At 53.6% G+C, this 18,178-nt stretch overlaps 2 protein-coding genes across 3 annotated transcripts in view; both read left to right on the top strand.

Moving 5' to 3' along the window:
- Positions 1 to 660: 660 nt before the first annotated feature.
- On the top strand, positions 661 to 1,774 carry LOC132536878 (histone H2A.Z). Its single transcript, XM_060186348.1, has 5 exons — positions 661 to 818; positions 1,036 to 1,113; positions 1,202 to 1,315; positions 1,404 to 1,533; positions 1,634 to 1,774. Exons 1-5 carry the CDS (start codon positions 816 to 818, stop codon positions 1,693 to 1,695), a joined length of 387 nt encoding a protein of 128 aa, XP_060042331.1. The 5' UTR covers positions 661 to 815; the 3' UTR covers positions 1,696 to 1,774.
- A 518-nt stretch (positions 1,775 to 2,292) lies between these two features.
- The window catches only part of DNAJB14 (DnaJ heat shock protein family (Hsp40) member B14), a 33,392-nt gene continuing 17,506 nt past the window's right edge, over positions 2,293 to 18,178 (top strand). For both annotated transcript variants that reach the window (XM_060186347.1, XM_060186346.1), the window contains exons 1-2: positions 2,293 to 2,478; positions 14,980 to 15,151. In XM_060186347.1, the coding sequence (XP_060042330.1) occupies positions 2,346 to 2,478; positions 14,980 to 15,151 (305 nt within the window). In that variant the 5' untranslated portion in view covers positions 2,293 to 2,345. The remainder of the gene's footprint in view (positions 2,479 to 14,979; positions 15,152 to 18,178) is intronic.

The following is an 18,178-nucleotide window of genomic DNA, read 5'->3' as shown; positions in this document are numbered from 1 at the left end:
GGAGGGCTTAGGGGCTGAGTGTGAGGAGACGGGGTCCCGTGGAGGGTTTAGGGGCTGAGTGTGAGGAGACGGGGTCCCGTGGAGGGTTTAGGGGCTGAGTGTGAGGAGACGGGGTCCCGTGGAGGGTTTAGGGGCTGAGTGTGAGGAGACGGGGTCCCGTGGAGGGTTTAGGGGCTGAGTGTGAGGAGACGGGGTCCCGTGGAGGGTTTAGGGGCTGAGTGTGAGGAGACGGGGTCCTGTTCGCGAGACCCTCTAGGGCCGCGGGCAAAGGAGCGGCTCCGACGCCCCGCAGGACCTCGGGTGCCCAAGACCCCGGCGCGAGGAGTTTGCGGGGCGGGGTGGGGGCGGAGAATGGGATGGAGCCGTTCTCGCGTCGTCGGAAGACATCGCGAGATCCTCCCGGCGCGCACCCGCGCTTCCCCCGCCACGTGACCCTCCCGCGGCGGCCCGCGCGCTCCCGCCACGATGCGCGCGGCGCTTCCTGCCCTCTCCGGGCTCCCGGCCTCGCGGCGCCTCCGCCCCACCCCCTGCGGCTCGCGGCCCAATAGCGGCTCGCATCTCGGAGCTCCCGCCCCCGGGGCCCCCGCCCCGCCTCGCCATTGGCCGAGGCCTCAAGGACGCGTCCCGAGGGCGGGCGGTGGCCATTGGTGGGCCGGGCCGCGCGGTTCCCGGATGAGGCCGATTCTGCGGTATAAAGCGCGCGGGGAAGGCGGGAGCCGGCGCAGTTTGAATCGCGGGCCGGCGGGTGAGTGGGCGCTGGGTCCCGAGGCTCCGGTGAGGCTCCGATCCGCGTTGGTGTGCTGTTTGCGGGCGCGATGGTGAGCGGCGGCGGGGCCGGGACGCGGGCGGCGCGGGGGCGCGGGCGGGGCGCGGAGCTAGGCCCGGGGCGGGTGGGCCCGGGGCTGCGGGCGCTGTGGGGACCCGCGCCCCCCCTGCCTCTCGCCGGCGCGCGCGGGACTCCCCCCCGCGGTCCGCCGCCCACCCCGCGCGCGGGCCGGGCCGAGGGGGGCGGCGCTGACCCCGTTCCCGCCCCAGGCCGGCGGCAAGGCGGGCAAGGACTCCGGAAAGGCCAAGACAAAGGCGGTTTCCCGCTCGCAGAGGGCCGGCCTGCAGGTCAGCGCGGGCGGGCGGGCGGGCGGGCGGGCGGGCGGGGGCGGGGCGGGCCGGGGCCGGGGCCCCCTGACGGCCGCGTCTCCCCAAGTTCCCGGTGGGCCGCATCCACCGGCACCTCAAGTCGCGGACCACCAGCCACGGGCGCGTGGGCGCCACGGCCGCCGTGTACAGCGCGGCCATCCTGGAGTACCTCACGGCGGAGGTGAGCGCGCGCGGCCGGGCGGGCGGGCGGGGGGCGCCGGGGGTCCCGGGGGGGCGCGGCCACGACCCCCGAGCCGCCCGGCCCGCAGGTGCTGGAGCTGGCGGGCAACGCGTCCAAGGACCTGAAGGTGAAGCGCATCACCCCGCGCCACCTGCAGCTGGCCATCCGCGGCGACGAGGAGCTCGACTCGCTCATCAAGGCCACGATCGCGGGCGGCGGTAGGTGACCCGCGACCCCTGACCCTGACCCCCCGCGACCCCTGACCCCCGGCGACCCCTGCCTGACACGCCCCGCGGCCCCTCCCGCCTCCCCCCGCAGGTGTCATCCCGCACATCCACAAGTCGCTGATCGGGAAGAAGGGGCAGCAGAAGACGGTGTGAGGCGGGCGGCGACCGCGCCGGGCCCCGGACTGTGTCTGCGGGACGCCTTCCTTGGTCGCGCCCCCGGACCCGCGCCGCGCCGCGCCGCGCCGCCTCCATATTTAAGCGTGTCCTGTGGCTTCAGAGAAGCTGTGATCCCGCGCGCGGGCGGCCACCGAGGCCCCCTGGGTTTTTTTTTTAAAAGAGAAAAAAAACTGTCCGGGTGTTCGTGGCCATGCGGAGGCCGGGCGGCGGCGGCGGGGGCCTGTGCGGTCGGGCTGGCGGGCGAGCTCAATAAAGGTCGTGTCCCCGGCTGGCCTGCTTCCGTGGGGGCTTCCGTGGGGCCGCGCGCGTCCCCGGCGCCTCACGGCCCTGACGCGGCGCGCGGGCGGGCGGGCGGGCGGGCGGGGGGGGGCGTCCGCGGTGAGGCGGGGCCGAGGGTCGCCCGGGCGGGCTGGAGGCGCCTCCGCCACCGGCCCCCCGATGATCCCGCCCGTCAGGCTCCGGCCGCGGCTGAGGACGCGCTGCTGCTGCTGCTGCTGCTACTGCGCGGGGCGGGGCGGGGCGGGGCGGGCGCAGGGGCGGGGCGGACCCCGCTCACCGCCGCCCTGCTCGCCCTGCCGCTTCCGCCGCCGGAGGAGGGAGGGAGGGAGGAGGCGGCGGCGGCGGCCATGGAGGGGAACCGCGATGAGGCGGAGAAGTGTGTGCGCATCGCCCGCGAGGCCCTGGCCGCGGGCGACCGGGAGCGCGCGCGGCGTTTCCTGCTCAAGGCCCAGAAGCTCTTCCCGCTGCCCGCCGCGCGCGGTGAGCACCCCGCCCCGCACCCTCCGCGGGCGCAGCCTCCCTCCCGACATGACGGTGCTTTTCCGGGTCGCCGTCCCTCGCCTCGCGGCCGCCCCGCTAGCCCACGGCGACGAGCCAGGCCGCTCAGTTCCCGGCGCCTGGGCTCCCCGAACCGGTGTCGCCAGGGTTACCGCGGGCCGGGCCCGGCGTGATCCGGCCAGGCTGCCCACGTGGGGCTTGGGTGTGGGGGGACGAGTGGATGGATGGATGGATGGATGGATGATGGACGAATACAAGGACCCGGCCCGGGGCAGCAGCACCAGCGGGGTGGGTTGAGGGGCGCCGGCTCGGCACAGCATGTGAGTGAGCGAGCCCCGTCCTCGGTGCCGGGTGCCATCTCCCCCGCTGTCCAGGCAGGACAGGAGAGGGAAGCGGAAGGTCGCTGGACCCGGTCTCTGGCGTACGTGCGACAGAAACAAGTCTTTCCAGCTGATCTGGGAAGCTCTGCGGCGGGGCTTTTGCTCGTCTGCCTTTGGGATCGCAGCGCTCCGGGCTGCTTTGACTGCAGACAGAGGTGGAGGGCACAGCGGTACCGCTCCTCTTGCCACAGCGCCCCCGTGCAGTGTGGGGCTGGGGCTCAAGCCGGTGGGCCGGCCACCTGGTAGGGAGCCCTGTCCTCCAGCTCTGTCCGGTGCAGCGGGTCTCCATAGACACGGAAACAACTGGGGCCCTGGCATATATCCCAGACCAGGGCTCAGGTCGGTGGTGTGAATGGGGAGACGCGAAGCTGGACTCGGGGGCGATGGTGGTCCTGCAAGTCGTTTGCAAAGGCCCCTGGACCTCTGCGCCCCTGGGACCAGGCCTCCAGCTGCCAGCGCCTCCCTGACGCGCCGCGCCGTCTGATGTCCCTGTAAAGTGTTAGCTACCGATAGTTTAGCTCGGTGGGCTCCGCATGTGTTTTGTTGGGGGTGACTGGCTTTTATTTTTTCCCACTTAGCACAGTCTTCTTGAGGTGCATCCATGTTGGGCCACAGGGTGGGATTCCCCTCCTAAAGGCAATTCCCCCTGCCTGCTACCCCCCGGCTTCTGTCCATCTGTTCGTGGCCATTCCAGCTGCTCTGTCACTTGGCTGTTGTGGGTGCTGTCGCTGTGAACATGAGTGTACGGGCCCCTGCGAGTCTGCTCTCTGCCACCGCTTCTTGGGTCTAGAGCCAGAACTAGGATTGCCAGTCCGTGTTCCCAGCTGGGCTAGGGGAGACTCACCACACCACTTACATTCCCACTCTGCAAATTCCCGTCTCTCCTCATCTCCGCCCCACCTTTTCCTTTGTCCCGATGACAGTCCTCCCGACAGGTGAGGGGACACCCCCTTGTGGGTTTGATCTCCGCATCTCTTGGTGATGAGTAGTGTCTTTTGAATATTTGCTCATCACCTTTGAGGAAACAGCTGTTCAGAGTCTTCACTCACTTTTCACTCAGATTATTCCTATTCACTAACTAACAGGCCCATTAATATGAGAGACAGATGGCGTTCAAGACCCAGAGCATCACTCTGGCTCAGGTGATGCTGGGCTCAAACCTAGGGCCTCATGCTGGAGAGTCCGGTGCTCTAGCCACTGCACCCCCCTCCCAGGCTACAATTCAGACTACTTATTTGTAGCTTTTTTCTGTTGTTGCTTGTTTATTGTAGTTGTCATCCTTGTCGGATAGGACAGAGAAAATGCAGAGGAGGGGAAGATAGGGAGGGGGAGAGAAAGACACCTGCAGACCTGCTTCACCGCCTGTGAAGCGACTCCACTGCAGGTGGGGAGCCGGGACTCGAACTAGGATCCTTGCGCCACGTGCGCTTAACCCGCTGCGCTACCAGCCAGCTCCCCAGACTACTTAAAGATCTGCTTTTCTCAGTTCATAAGAGATAGGTAAGTTGAGATAAAGGGAGAGAAGACAGCAGCACTTGGGCACATGTGGTGCCAGGAGTCAGGCTCAGCACCTTGTGCTCAGAGCCTGGCGCCCCACCGCCAAGCCGCTCCCAGGTGACAGGGAGGCAGGTGGCCAGGCTCCAGACCGACTGCTGTTGGAGCTCTTCCACCGTCTGGAGATCAGCCCCTTGCCACATACGTGATTTGTTGTCTTTCCCTCCACTCTGGGTCATCTTCCATTCTGTCTATTTTGCCCTTGGGCACACAGTCTTTAAAGTAGACGTTGTCTCACTTGTCTACTTTTGCTTTTATTGTTTGTGTTTTTGGTGTCATATCTGAGAAATCAACTGCCAGGTGTCGGAAACGTTTCTGTCTCTGGTGACAGGAAGAAAGCAGGTCCGCAGCCAGGACTCACTCACCTCGGTGCCACTTGCATCTGCTATTGTGAAACTGGGAGATTTAAACTTACCCATTCACAACAACGACATCAACATAACAATAACGACCACAATAACGATAAAACAAGGGGGTAAAGGGAGTTGGGCGGTAGTGCCGCGGGTTAAGTGCACGTGGCACAAAACACAGGGACCACCATAAGGGTCCCAGTTCGAGCCCCCGGCTCCCCACCTGCAGGGGAGTCGCTTCACAGGCGGTGAAGCAGGTCTGCGGGTGTCTGTCTTTCCCCCTCTGTCTTCCCCTCTCTCCATTTCTCTGTCCTATCTAACAACGACGATGTCAATAACTATAACAAGACAAGGGCAACAAAAGGGAATAAATATTTATAAAGGGGGGGGGATAACTTCCAGGAGCAGTGGATTGGCGGTGCAGGCACTGAGCCCTAGCAATAACCCTGGAGGCAAATAATAAAACATAAACTTACCGTTCATCTACACTGTAGGTCATTAAGACTCTACACATGGAGCGAGTTAAGGAGACATCACGGTGAAAGGGCACCTCCTGTCCTTGCCTAGGGCTCAGCACTCTGGCTGAATTTTATTTTCAGATAGAACGGGACAGACCAACAGAGAGGGAAGGATACACAGCCCTGAAGCCTCTCTCAGTGCAGTGGGGGCCGGATTTCCGTCTGGGTCATAGGCATGGCGAAAGTGGGCGCACTGGTGGGTGAGCTTCCTGCCGGCCAGCAGAGTGTGTTCCGAGGCTAGAAGTGATCAGGAAATGGCATTTTTAAGAAATAAGGACAGAAAGGGAAAACTCAAAAGTAGAGTTTGGACTGATGGGGTGTACTGCACCAAAGAAAAGGATTCTGGGAAGGAGGGCAGACGGGGTGGGGTTTCTTTGGGGTCCTGGTGCATGATAGGAAGAAGGACCTAAGTTGTGGGGTGAGTGTTTTGCAGACATCTGTCACAGGGAGATGAGGAATGGTGCCCCAGTGTCAACAACTGTCCTGTCAACCATTAACCTCCCCCCAGTAAATGTAAAAGAAAAAAAATAGTAAAGTTTTAGGATGCCGTTGTGATGCAGTCAGAAAGCCTTGGTCGAGGCACTGATGGTGGCTGGCAGCTTTACACCTCAAGGCCCCCTGGCTTCTCTGCGCCTTGTCTCACTCAGAAAAGGAGCCTCGTTGGGTGGGGGAGATAATATAATGGTTCTGCAAACAGACTCATGCCTGAGGCTCCAAAGTCCCAGGTTCAATACCCTGCACCACCATAAGCCAGAGCTGAGCAGTGCTCTGGTCGCTCTCCTCTCGCCATCTCTCTCAAAAATAAAATAATTTTTTTAAAAAATTCATAAAAAAAGAAAAGGAGCCTCATGATCCGGGAGGTGGCGCAGTGGTAAAGCTTTGGACTTTCAAGCATGAGGTCCCAAGTTCGATCCCCAGCAGCACATGTGCCAAAGTGATGTCTAGTTTTTTCTTCTTTCTCATAAATAAATAAAATCTTAAAAAAAAAAAAAAAACGAGGGAGTTGGGCGGTAGCGCAGTGGGTTAAGTGCATGTGGTGCAAAGCTCAAGGATTAGCATAAAGAAAAAAGGAGTGGGGAGAATACAGGTCCATGAAAGATGATGAAGGACATAGTGGGGGTTGTATTGTTAAATGGGAATCTGGGGAATGTTATGCATGTACGAACTATTGTATTTACTGTTGAATGTAAAACATTAATTCCCCAAAAAAGAAATAAATTATAAAAAAAGAAAAGAAAAGGAGCCTCTGGGCTGGTGAAGCAGTTCATCTGGTCAGTGCGCTGCTCCGCCATGTGTGTGACCTGAATTCCAGCCTGGCCCCCACCTGTGACACTGAAGTTCTGGTGCTGTGATCTCTCTCTCTCTGAAAAGCAGAGTTCATTGCAGGATGGACGTGAGCATCTCCTGAAGCAGCGTCATGTGCAAATACTCAGCAGAGCGTATTGTATACGGCATGCTGTCAGAAGCTACGTGCTGGAATAACGTAGGGAGTCGGGAAGGAAACCCGCAGCAGCTCAGGATGCAGAGGGAGCCCCCTGCCTAGAGGGCCTCAGCCTGGACGTGATCCCAGCTGGATGTTTCTCCTCACCTGCTTGCCCACCAAGATTGAAAAAGTGCTTGCATTCGATGTCCATGATTGTTTTAATAATTCCTTTTTAAATGTTTTTATCTTTTTTTAAAATAATTATTTGAGACGGGCAGAAATTGAGAGGAAGGGGGATGGAGGGAGAGAGAGTGACTTTTTTTATTTCTTTTTTTATTGGGGAATTAATGTTTTACATTCAACAGTAAGTACAATCGTTTGTACACGCATAACATTCCCCAGTTTCCCATATAACAATACAACCCCCACCAGGTTCTCTGTCATCCTTCTTGGACCTGTATTCTCCCCACCCACCCATCCCAGAGTCTTTTACTTTGGTGCAATACGCCAATTCCATTTCAGGGTCTGCTTGTGTTTGCTCTTCTGATCTTGTTTTTCAACTTCGGCCTGAGAGTGAGATCATCCCATACTCATCCTTCTGTTTCTGACTTATTTCACGTCACATGAATTTTTCAAGGTCCATCCAAGATCGGCTGAAAACGGTGAAGTCACCATTTTTTACAGCTGAGTAGTATTCCACTGTGTATCTAGACCACAACTTGCTCAGCCACTCATCTGTTGTTGGACACCTGGGTTGCTTCCAGGTTTTGGCTATTACACATTGTGCTGCCAAGAACATATGTGTACACAGATCTTTTTGGATGGGTGTGTTGGGTTCCTTAGGATCTATCCCCAGGAGAGGAATTGCAGGGTCACAGGGCAGGTCCATTTCTAGCCTTCGGAGAGTTCTCCAGACTGTTCTCCACAGAGGTTGGACCCACTGACATTCCCAGCAGCAGTGCAGGAGGGCTCCTTTGACCCCACACCCTCTCCAGCACTTGCTGCTGTTGAGAGTGACATTTGCAGCCCTGCTTCACCACTTGTGAAGCTTTTCCCCTGCAGGTGGGGACCAGGGGCTTGAACCCAGTCCCTTGCGCACTGTATGTAACGTGTGTTCAACCAGGTGCACCGCCACTTGGCCGCGTATTTATTTAGGCTCCAGGATTATCACTGGGTCTCAGCGCCAGCACTCCAAATCCACTGCTCCTGGAGGCCATTTTTCTTCCTTCCCCCTTCCTCCTTTCTTTTTTTTTTTTTTATTATTTATTTCCCCTTTTGTTGCCCTCTTTTTTCTTATTGGTGTTGTGGTTATTATTGTTGTTCATGTCGTTGTTGGACAGGACAGAGAGACATGGAGAGAGGAGGGGAAGACAGAGACGGGGAGAGAAAGACAGACCCCTGCAGACCTGCTTCACCGCCTGTGAAGCGACTCCCCTGCAGGTTGGAAGCCGGGGTTCGAACCGGGATCCTTATGCCGGTCCTTGTGCTTTGCGCCACCTGCGCTTAACCCACTGCGCCACTGCCCGACTCCCCCTCGTCTTTGTTTCTTATCACTTATTTTATTGGATAGAGACAGAAATTGAGAGGGGCGGGAGATAGAGACAGAGAGACACCACTGCTTCACCACTTATGAAGCGTTCCCTCCTGCGAGGAGGGGGGAGCAGGATCTCAAACCCGGGTCCTTGCATATGGTGACATGTGCAGTCTGGGTGTGCCCCCTCCTGGCCCCTAATCACCACCCTTCTTCAGGGCAGATAGTGAGAAAATAGTGTGTCCTCTGCATTTCGCTTCTGCCAGGTGGAAAGCCTGATTGACTTAAAAATTGGCAAAAGTTTGCCTTAAAGAGAACCCTGATCTCTAAATGGATCTAGGACATTGTTGCTTTCTGTGTTTTTTGTTTGAGAATCTTCTTTTACCGTTTACGGCTGTGGACTTTCTAAGTGAATCGGATTCATGGCTTTCTAATATTCTCATAGATTCATGGCTTTCTAATATTCTCATACTAGGCGTTGAGGCTTGAAAGGCTTGGTGTGTACGAGCCCTCCTACACGTTTTCTCCAAAACATAACCGCTTTGGAGAAAGCATCAGCAGTGAGAAGATAAATGACATTGTCGTTTCTTTAAAAATTGTTTTTAATTCATTTGTTTACTTACGAGCAAAGAAGAGGAAGAGGCCCAGAGCATCACTGTGCACAGGCACTGTGGGGACTGACCTCGGGACCTCTTGCTGCTTTGCCCACCGCACCGCCTCCCTGGCTGCCATCTTTGTTTCTGAAGCTACATGTTGAACTGTGGAGAAGCCTTGAACTTTCACAAAGGGATACAGACTCCCTCTTTTAATGCCAACTATATAACGTCTACTTTCTTTCTTTTTTTAAAATATTTTTTTTATTTAAGAAAGGATTAATTAACAAAACCATAGGGTAGGAGGGGTACAACTCCACACAATTCCCACCGCCCAATCTCCATATCCCACCCCCTCCCCCCATAGCTTTCCCATTCTCTATCCCTCTGGGAGCATGGACCCAGGGTCATTGAGGGTTGCAGAAGGTAGAAGGTCTGGCTTCTGTCATTGCTTCCCCGCTGAACATGGGCGTTGACAGGTCGGTCCATACTCCCAGTCTGCCTCTCTCTTTCCCTAGTAGGGTGGGTCTCTGGGGAAGCTGAGCTCCAGGACACATTGGTGGGGTCTTCAATCCAGGGAAGTCTGGCCCGCATCCTGATGAGACCTGGAACCTGGTGACTGAAAAGAGAGTTAACATACAAAGCCAAACAAATTGTTGAGCAATCATGGACCCAAAGCTTGGAAAAGTGGAGAGGAAGTATTAGGGAGGTACTCACTGCAAACTCTAGTGTACTTCTGCTTTCTTACTTTGGTGAAACGTCTACTTTCTAATCACCACAGTCTCATGAGGAACCGCCGTGCTATCTGCAACTTGTCTCTTATAACTCAGCTTCTTGTGTTTCTGTTAGCTTGGGAAGAGATATGGTACACACATTCATGTATTTGCACACACACTTAGGTGTATGACGGCTATGCATTTGCTAATAGCATTGCCAGCATTAACTCCTTTCTTTCTTTCTTACTTTTTTTTTTTTTTTGCCTTCAGAGTTACTGCTGGGGCTCGGTGCCACCGCTCCTGGGGGCCATTTTTCCCATTTTGTTGCCCTTCCTTGTTGTTGTCATTATTGTTGTCGTTGTTGTTGGATAGGACAGAGAGAAATGGAGAGAGGAGGGGAAGACAGAGAGGGGGAGAGAAACACAGACCCCTGCAGACCTGCTTCACCGCCTGGGAAGCGACTCCCCTGCAGATGGAGAGCCAGGGGCTCGAACTGGGGTCCTTATGCGGCTCCTTGCGCTTTGCACCACGTGCGCTTAACCCGCTGCGCCACCGCCCGACTCCCGCCACTTCTGTTTTATTGTCCGCGGATGTCTTAGTGGACGCACTGGTATTCATGCCTTCAGCAGTTAATGGTCTCTGGGATTGCTGGCACTTTTTTCTACCACATGCTGTCACAGAGATCGGTGGGCCGGGTTTTACTTAGGCATGTGCTTTCCTTCCTGGGTTTCATGAGAAGTCAGCACCTCTGTGGCCTAGCTGTGGTGTTGGGGGTTATTGCTGTCGCTCCTGGTATCCAGCAAGTAATGAGTGCTCACCAGTTGTTGGTATCAACTTGGTATGTTTCTTAGGTCCAGCTTAACAAATTAGATATAGATGTTGTTGTTTTTTATTATCTTTTTATTTTGATAGAGATAGCCAGAAATTGAGAAGAGTGAGGAGATAGAGAGGGAGACAAACACCTGCAGCCCTGCTTCACTACTTGTGAAGCTTTCCCTCTGCAGGTGGGGACTGGGGGCTCGAACCCGGGTCCTTGAGCACCGTGAGGTGTGTGCTCAACCAGGTGCGCCACCACCTGACCCTGATGTTGATACTGTTTATCCTTAGTGATTCTTTTTTTAATATTTATTGATTCCCTTTTGTTGCCCTTGTTTTATTGTTGTAGTTGTTGTTATTGATGTCGTCGTTGTTGGATAGGACAGAGGGAAATGGAGAGAGGAAGGGAAAACAGAAGGGGAGAGAAAGACAGACACCTGCAGACCTGCTTCACCGCCTGTGAAGCGACTTCCCTGCAGGTGGGAAGCTGAGAGCTTGAACCGGGATCTTTCCGCTGGTCCTTGTGCTTTGCGCCACACGCCCTTAACCCGCTGGGCTACCACCCCACTCCCTATCCTTAGTGAGTCTTAAAAATCTACCTGATGTCTGTTATTGATCGAATTCTGTTAAAGTGTTCTACCGTGATGAAGGCTGTCCCAGGTTTTCCGCTGCTAATTCGGTTAATCATCTTCTGCGACCATTTTCTTGGGGGCTAATGGTTTACAGTACAGTTGTTGACACATGGCATCAATTTCTCATCTCCCCATAACTGGTGTCTGCAGAACACTCAACAGCCATCTCCTCGCCCTGCACCAGGATCCCATCACCAGGAACCCCGTCGCCCCAGCCCCCTCCCTGCCCTTTGCTTCGGTGCGACACAAACCGAGTGCAAGTTTCACTTTGTGTTTTCCTTTTCTGTCCTTGTTTCTTAAGTTCCAGCCGTGACTGAGATGTCTGACATTCATCCTCTTTTTTCACTTGACTCATTTCACTTGATTCCTTCAGCTCCACCCAAGAGGAGGTGAAGAAGGTGAAGTCACCATTTTTAACAGCTGAGTAGTATTCCATTGTGTATCTAGACCACACCTTGCTCAGCCACTCACCTGTTGTTGGACACCTGGGTTGCTTCCAGGTTTTGGCTATTACACATTGTGCTGCTGTGAACATATGTGCACACAGATCTTTTTGGATGGGTGTGTTGGGTTCCTTAGGATCTATCCCCAGGAGAGGAATTGCAGGGTCACAGGGCAGGTCCATTTCTAGCCTTCTGAGAGTTCTCCAGACTGCTCTCCACAGGGGCTGGACCCACAGGGGCTGTCCCCACATCCTCTCCAGCATTTGCTGCTGTTCCCTTTTCTGAAGTGTGACATTCTCACAGGAGTGAAGTGGTATCTCATTGTTGTCTTTATTTGCATTTCTCTAACAGTCGATGACTTGGGGCATTTTTTTTCATGTCATTGACCCTCTGGATCTCTTCTTTAAAAAATTTTTTTTTTAAATCTTTACTTACTGGATAGAGACAGTCAGAAATCAAGAGGGAAGGGGGAGACAGAGAGCGAGAGAGACACACACCTGCAGCCCTGCTTCACCACTTGCAAAGCTTTCTCCCTGCAGGTGGGGACCATGGGCTCAAACCCAGGTCCTTGCACGTTATAACATGCACTCAACCAGGTGCACCACCACCCAGCCTCTGCATCTCTTCTTTGGTGAAGATTCTGTCCATATCCTCTCCCCATTTTTGGATGGGTTCTTTTCTTTTTTTATTTTGTTGTTGCTGAATTTGGTGAATTGTCTACACTTTTTGGCTATTAGCCTCTTGTCTGATGTGTGGTATGTAAAAATCTTCTCCCATTCTGTGAGGAGTCTGTCTGCGTTGTCATTCCTTTTGCTGTGCAGAAGCTTTTCAATGTGATACATTAAATTGTAATCCCATTGGTTTATTTTTGTTTTAGTCTTCCCTGTAATTGGACATGAGTTGCTGAAGATTTTTTTTTAATATTTATTTGCTTATTGATTCTTTTTGTTGCCCTGGCTGTTTTATTGCTGTAGTTATTGTTGTTGATGTCATTGTTGTTGGATAGGACAGAGAGAAATGGAGAGAGGAGGGGAAGACAGAGAGGGGGAGAGAAAGACAGACACCTGCAGACCTGCTTCACCGCCTGTGAAGCGACTCCCCTGCATGTGGGGAGCCGGGGCCTCGAACCGGGATCCTTACGCCAGTCCTTGTGCTTTGCGCCACCTGCACTTAACCCGCCGTGCTACCACCCGACTCCGCTTTCTTTTCTTTCTTTCTTTCTTTCTTTCTTTCTTTCTTTCTTTCTTTCTTTCTTTTTTTTTTAATATTTATTTATTTATTTATTCCCTTTTGTTGCCCTTGTTGTTTTCTTGTTGTAGTTATTGTTACTGATGTCATCGTTGGATAGGACAGAGAGAAATGGAGAGAGGAGGGGAAGACAGAGACGGGGAGAGAAAGACAGACACCTGCAGACCTGCTTCACCGCCTGTGAAGCGACTCCCCTGCAGGTGGGGAGCCGGGGGCTCGAACCGGGATCCTTATGCCCGTCCTTGCGCTTCGCGCCACATGCGCTTAACCCGCTGTGCTGCCGCCCGACTCCCTTCTTTAGGGTTTTCTATGTTTACTGTCATACCATCTGCAAGTAGTGACAGTTTGACTCCTTGTCTTCCCTTTAAGTCTCTGCCTGGTTGCTATGGCGAGGACCTCAGCACAGTGTTAATAGTAACATTGAGAGCAGGCAGCCCTGGCCTCTACCTGATCCACCTGGGAAAGATGCTTCCCGCATTGAGTTTGATGGTTTGCTGTGTGTGGACTGGACTAGTCGAGGAGCTCCCCTCTATTCTCACCCTTTTAATGTTTGATCATGAAAGGTTGTTGGGTCTTGTCAAAGGCTTTCTCTACATCTACTGAAATAATCATGTGGTTTTTGGTTTCCTTTTATTGATGTGGTGGATCACACTGATTGACGTATATTGAACCAGCCTTGCATCCCTGGGATAAAGCCCATTTGGTTGTGATGTGCAGTCTTTTTAATGCACTGTGATATCTGGTTGGCTAGAATTTTGTTCAGTGTGTTAGCATCTGTGTTCATTGAGGATACTGGTCAGTAGTTTTATTTTGCCTGCCTGCCTGCCTGCCTTCTTTCCTTCCTTCCTTCTGTGTCTGTCTGCTTTTGGTGTCAGGGTGGTGTTGATGTCACTGAAGGTGTTAGGATCTCTGTGTCCTCAATATTTTGGAAGAGCTTAAAAATACATTTAACTCGTCCTTAAAGGTGTTACAGAATTCAGCCCCTGTCGGTGGTTCAGGGTTAGACGTAGAGGAACCTGCAGCGTGGAGAAAGGAGGCAGTGCCTAGACTCCTTCTCTGGAGCCTCCCGTTGCAGTCATCGGCGTGTAGCCGGCTGGGGTCCTCCCTGCACCCCCTGTCGTACTACTTCTCCCTATTGTTTTGATTAATATATTTTAATATTTATTTATTCCCTTTTGTTGCCCTTGTTTTATTGTTGTACTTGTTACTGATGCTGTCATTGTTGGAGGGGACAGAGAGAAATGGAGAGAGGAGGGGAAGACAGAGAGGGGGAGAGAAAGACAGACACCTGCAGACCTGCTTCACCACTCCCCGTTGGTTTTTTTTTTTAATTTTTATTTATAAAAAGGAAACACTGACATAAAACATAGGATAAGAGGGGTACAACTCCACACATTTCCCACCGCCAGAACTCCCCTGATAGCTTTCCTATCCTATTTTTTAAAATATTTTATTTATTTATTTATTCATGAGAAAGAGAGGAGAGAAAGAGCCAGGCATCACTCTGGTACATGTGCTGCCGGGGATTGAACTCGAGACCTCATGCTTGAGAATCCAGTGCTTTATCCATTGTGCCCCCTCCCGGACCACTCAAAAACTTTTTTTTAATTTAATTTTTTAAAATGTTTATTTACTCCCTTTTGTTGCCCTTGTTGTTTTTATTGTTGTAGTTATTATTGTTGTCGTCGTTGTTGGATAGGACAGAGAGACATGGAGAGAGGAGGGGAAGACAGAGACGGGGAGAGACAGACAGACACCTGCAGACCTGCTTCACCGCCTGTGAAGCGACTCCCCTGCAGGTGGGGAGCCGGGGGCTCGAACCGGGATCCTTCTGCCAGTGCTTCTGCTTTGTGCCACGTGCTCTTAACCTGCTGCGCCACCGTCCAACTCCGTTGTTTCAAAGCAGCCGCTGAGGTGACCAGCCCTGCACCCCGGACCTGCGTCAGGTCTCTGCGTGACGGTCCCTTCTGGCTTATTGTGGTGCGGGAGGGATTGAACCTGGAACTTCGGAGCCTCAGGCATGAGAGTTCTCTTTGCGTGACCACTATGCTATCTACCCCCCCCCCGCCCTCTCTCTGAGTCTATCCAAGAAAAATGAAATGTGTAAACAAGAATGTACAGAAGCTCGTGTTGCCTAAACGCTTCCCCTGTGGCGCCGTGGGGAACACGGGCTCATGGCCAGATGCCCGCCTCCCTCCCGATCACACGTGGAGCTGGGTGTAACAGGCATGTTCCCTCTCTGTCTCAGTCTCAGTCTCTCTCTATCTCTCTCTCTCCAGCACTGTTGGACATAATCATGAAAAACGGAAGCACTGCCGGGAGCAGCCCTCGTTGCCGGAAACTGTCAGGCAGCGGGGACGCGGCCAAGTCCAACAGCACCAAGGACAGCGTGTCTGGGGGAGGGGACGGCGGGAAAGGCTACAGCAAGGAGCAGATGGACGGAGTGCTCAGGTAGGCGGCCGGGGCGGCCGGGGCACCCTGGGCTGTTAGGAACAGGAACACACAAGGAGGGCCCAGACTCCCGAGGGGCTGTTAGGAACAGGGACACACAAGGAGGGCCCAGACTCCCGAGGGGCTGTTAGGAACAGGGACACACAAGGAGGGCCCAGACTCCGAGGGGCTGTTAGGAACAGGGACACACAAGGAGGGCCCAGACTCCCGAGGGGCTGTTAGGAACAGGGACACACAAGGAGGGCCCAGACTCCGAGGGGCTGTTAGGAACAGGGACACACAAGGAGGGCCCAGACTCCGAGGGGCTGTTAGGAACAGGGACACATAAGGAGGGCCCAGACTCCGAGGGGCTGTTAGGAACAGGGACACATAAGGAGGGCCCAGACTCCGAGGGGCTGTTAGGAACAGGGACACACAAGGAGGGCCCAGACTCCCGAGGGGCTGTTAGGAACAGGGACACACAAGGAGGGCCCAGACTCCCGAGGGGCTGTTAGGAACAGGGACACACAAGGAGGGCCCAGACTCCGAGGGGCTGTTAGGAACAGGGACACACAAGGAGGGCCCAGACTCCGAGGGGCTGTTAGGAACAGGGACACACAAGGAGGGCCCAGACTCCCGAGGGGCTGTTAGGAACAGGGACACACAAGGAGGGCCCAGACTCCCGAGGGGCTGTTAGGAACAGGGACACACAAGGAGGGCCCAGACTCCGAGGGGCTGTTAGGAACAGGGACACACAAGGAGGGCCCAGACTCCGAGGGGCTGTTAGGAACAGGGACACACAAGGAGGGCCCAGACTCCCGAGGGGCTGTTAGGAACAGGGACACACAAGGAGGGCCCAGACTCCCGAGGGGCTGTTAGGAACAGGGACACACAAGGAGGGCCCAGACTCCCGAGGGGCTGTTAGGAACAGGGACACACAAGGAGGGCCCAGACTCCCGAGGGGCTGTTAGGAACAGGGACACACAAGGAGGGCCCAGACTCCCGAGGGGCTGTTAGGAACAGGGACACACAAGGAGGGGCCAGACTCCGAGGGGCTGTTAGGAACAGGGACACACAAGGAGGGCCCAGACTCCGAGGGGCTGTTAGGAACAGGGACACACAAGGAGGGCCCAGACTCCCGACAGTCTGCAAATACCAACTCTGTGGGAGTCTCCATCTTTTAAAACAAACTACTTATTTATTTTATTGGATAGGACAGAGAGAAACTGGGAGTGAGAGACAGACACCTGCAGCCCTGCTTCCTGCTCATGAAGCTCCCTGCCTGCAGGTGGGGATGCGGGCTTGAACCCGGGTCTTGGCACGTGGTGACATGTGTGTTCAGCCTGGTGCGCCCCCGCCCAGTCTGGGAGTTTCCATCATTTCAAACGGCTGTTAGCCGTAAAATTACTTCCACACACTTCTTGAGAAAAAAAGAGAGAGAAAAGCTTGTCAATTCCTCCCCCAGCATGTAGATAGCTACAGCGGAGTTTATAACAGAATTAATTAGTTTGACTTAGGAAGCAGAGCGGTAAGTAGCACAGCAGGTTAAGCGCACATGGCAGAAAACAGGATCTGGGTTCGAGCCCCCGGCTCCCCACCTGCAGGGGAGTCGCTTCACAGGCGGTGAAGCAGGTCTGCAGGTGTCTATCTCTCCTTCCTCCCCTCTCTGTCTCCCCCTCCTCTCTCCATTTCTCTCTGTCCAATCCAACAACAACAATAACAACAACAACAATAAAAAAAGGGCAACAAAGTGGAAAAAATGAAAAATAAAGTTTCTTCAAAATAGCTCACTTGGCTAGTGCACTGCTTTGTCATGTGCACAACACAGGTTCCAATCTGGGCCCCACAATGTTGGAGGAAACTTCAGTCTGTTTACTTCCCTCTCTGTGTCTCTGCCTCTGCCTCTTTCTTTTTTTCCTTTCTCTCTCAAAAATCTGTATTTTTGAAAAAAGGAGATGAGGTTAGAACAACCCTGGATGGTGTCTTTCTGAACAAAAGAATTGCAGGTTTAAGACACAGAGACAGTGAAGCCAGGCAACAGCTCATTCAGTAGTGCACACACTTTCCCATACTCAAGGTCCTAGGTTCGAGCTCCCATCCACCGTGTGGGAGCAAAAATAAAAATAATAAATAAAAAAAAAAGAATTACTTAGTTTATAGCAGAATTAGTTTGGAACAGAATTAGCCTATGACATTTCTGGGGAGGAAGCTCAAGGGCACCTGCGCAGCTTTTTCCGGCTCCTGAGTGTGAAGGAAGGAGCCGCTCCTCCTGCCTTCAGTGTTCAAGGCCATCTTTATTTATTTGTTTGTTTTTTACCAGACCACTGCTCAGCTCTGGCTTATGGAGGTGCAGGGGATTGAACTTGGGACTTTGGAGCCTCAGGCCTGAGAGTCTCTTTGCATAACCATGATGCTATCTACCCCCTACCTCTTCACTCTTTTTTTTTTTTTTTTTTAGGGGGGAAACTTTTTTTTTTTTTTTATCATCAGAGCACTGCTCAGCTCTGGCTTATGGTGGTGCGGGAGCTTGAACCTGGGACTTTGAAGCCTCAGGCACGAGTCTCTTTGCAGAACCATTATGTTATCTATCTCCCGCCTAGGAAACATTTTTTTTAAAGATTTATTTATTTATTAATGAGAAAGCAAGAGAACCTGAGTATCACTGTGGCACATGAAATGACAGGGGTCAAACTTAAGACCTAATACTTAAGAGTCCAAGGTTTTGGGTGGGGGTAGATAGCATAATGGTAATGCAAATAGACTCTCAAATGCCTGAGGCTCCAAAGTCCCAGGTTCAATCTCCTGCACCGTCTTAAGCCAGAGCTGAGCAGTGCTCTGGTTAAAAAAAAAAAAAATTAAATAATAGAAAAACAATAAGAGTTCAAGGCTTTACCCACTACATCACCTTCTGAGACACCAAGAAATCTTTTTTTAAAAATGATTTTTAAAAATTTATTTATGAGAAAGATAGGAGGAGAGAGAAAGAACCAGACATCACTCTGGCACATGTGCTGCCAGGGATCGAACTTGGGACCTCATGCTTGAGAG

Source organism: Erinaceus europaeus, chromosome 2, assembly GCF_950295315.1.
Source record: "Erinaceus europaeus chromosome 2, mEriEur2.1, whole genome shotgun sequence".
Taxonomy (NCBI): Eukaryota; Metazoa; Chordata; class Mammalia; order Eulipotyphla; family Erinaceidae; genus Erinaceus; species Erinaceus europaeus.
Note: the sequence above shows the minus strand (reverse complement) of the source record. Positions and strands in the feature narration are given on the sequence as shown.

Bases quoted from the DNA above. Each gene is read 5' to 3' on its own strand.
- LOC132536878 (XM_060186348.1), top strand. The intron at 1,114-1,201 runs GTCAGCGCGGGC...CGTCTCCCCAAG, and splicing joins CGCAGAGGGCCGGCCTGCAG to TTCCCGGTGGGCCGCATCCA. The intron at 1,534-1,633 runs GTAGGTGACCCG...CTCCCCCCGCAG, and splicing joins GGCCACGATCGCGGGCGGCG to GTGTCATCCCGCACATCCAC.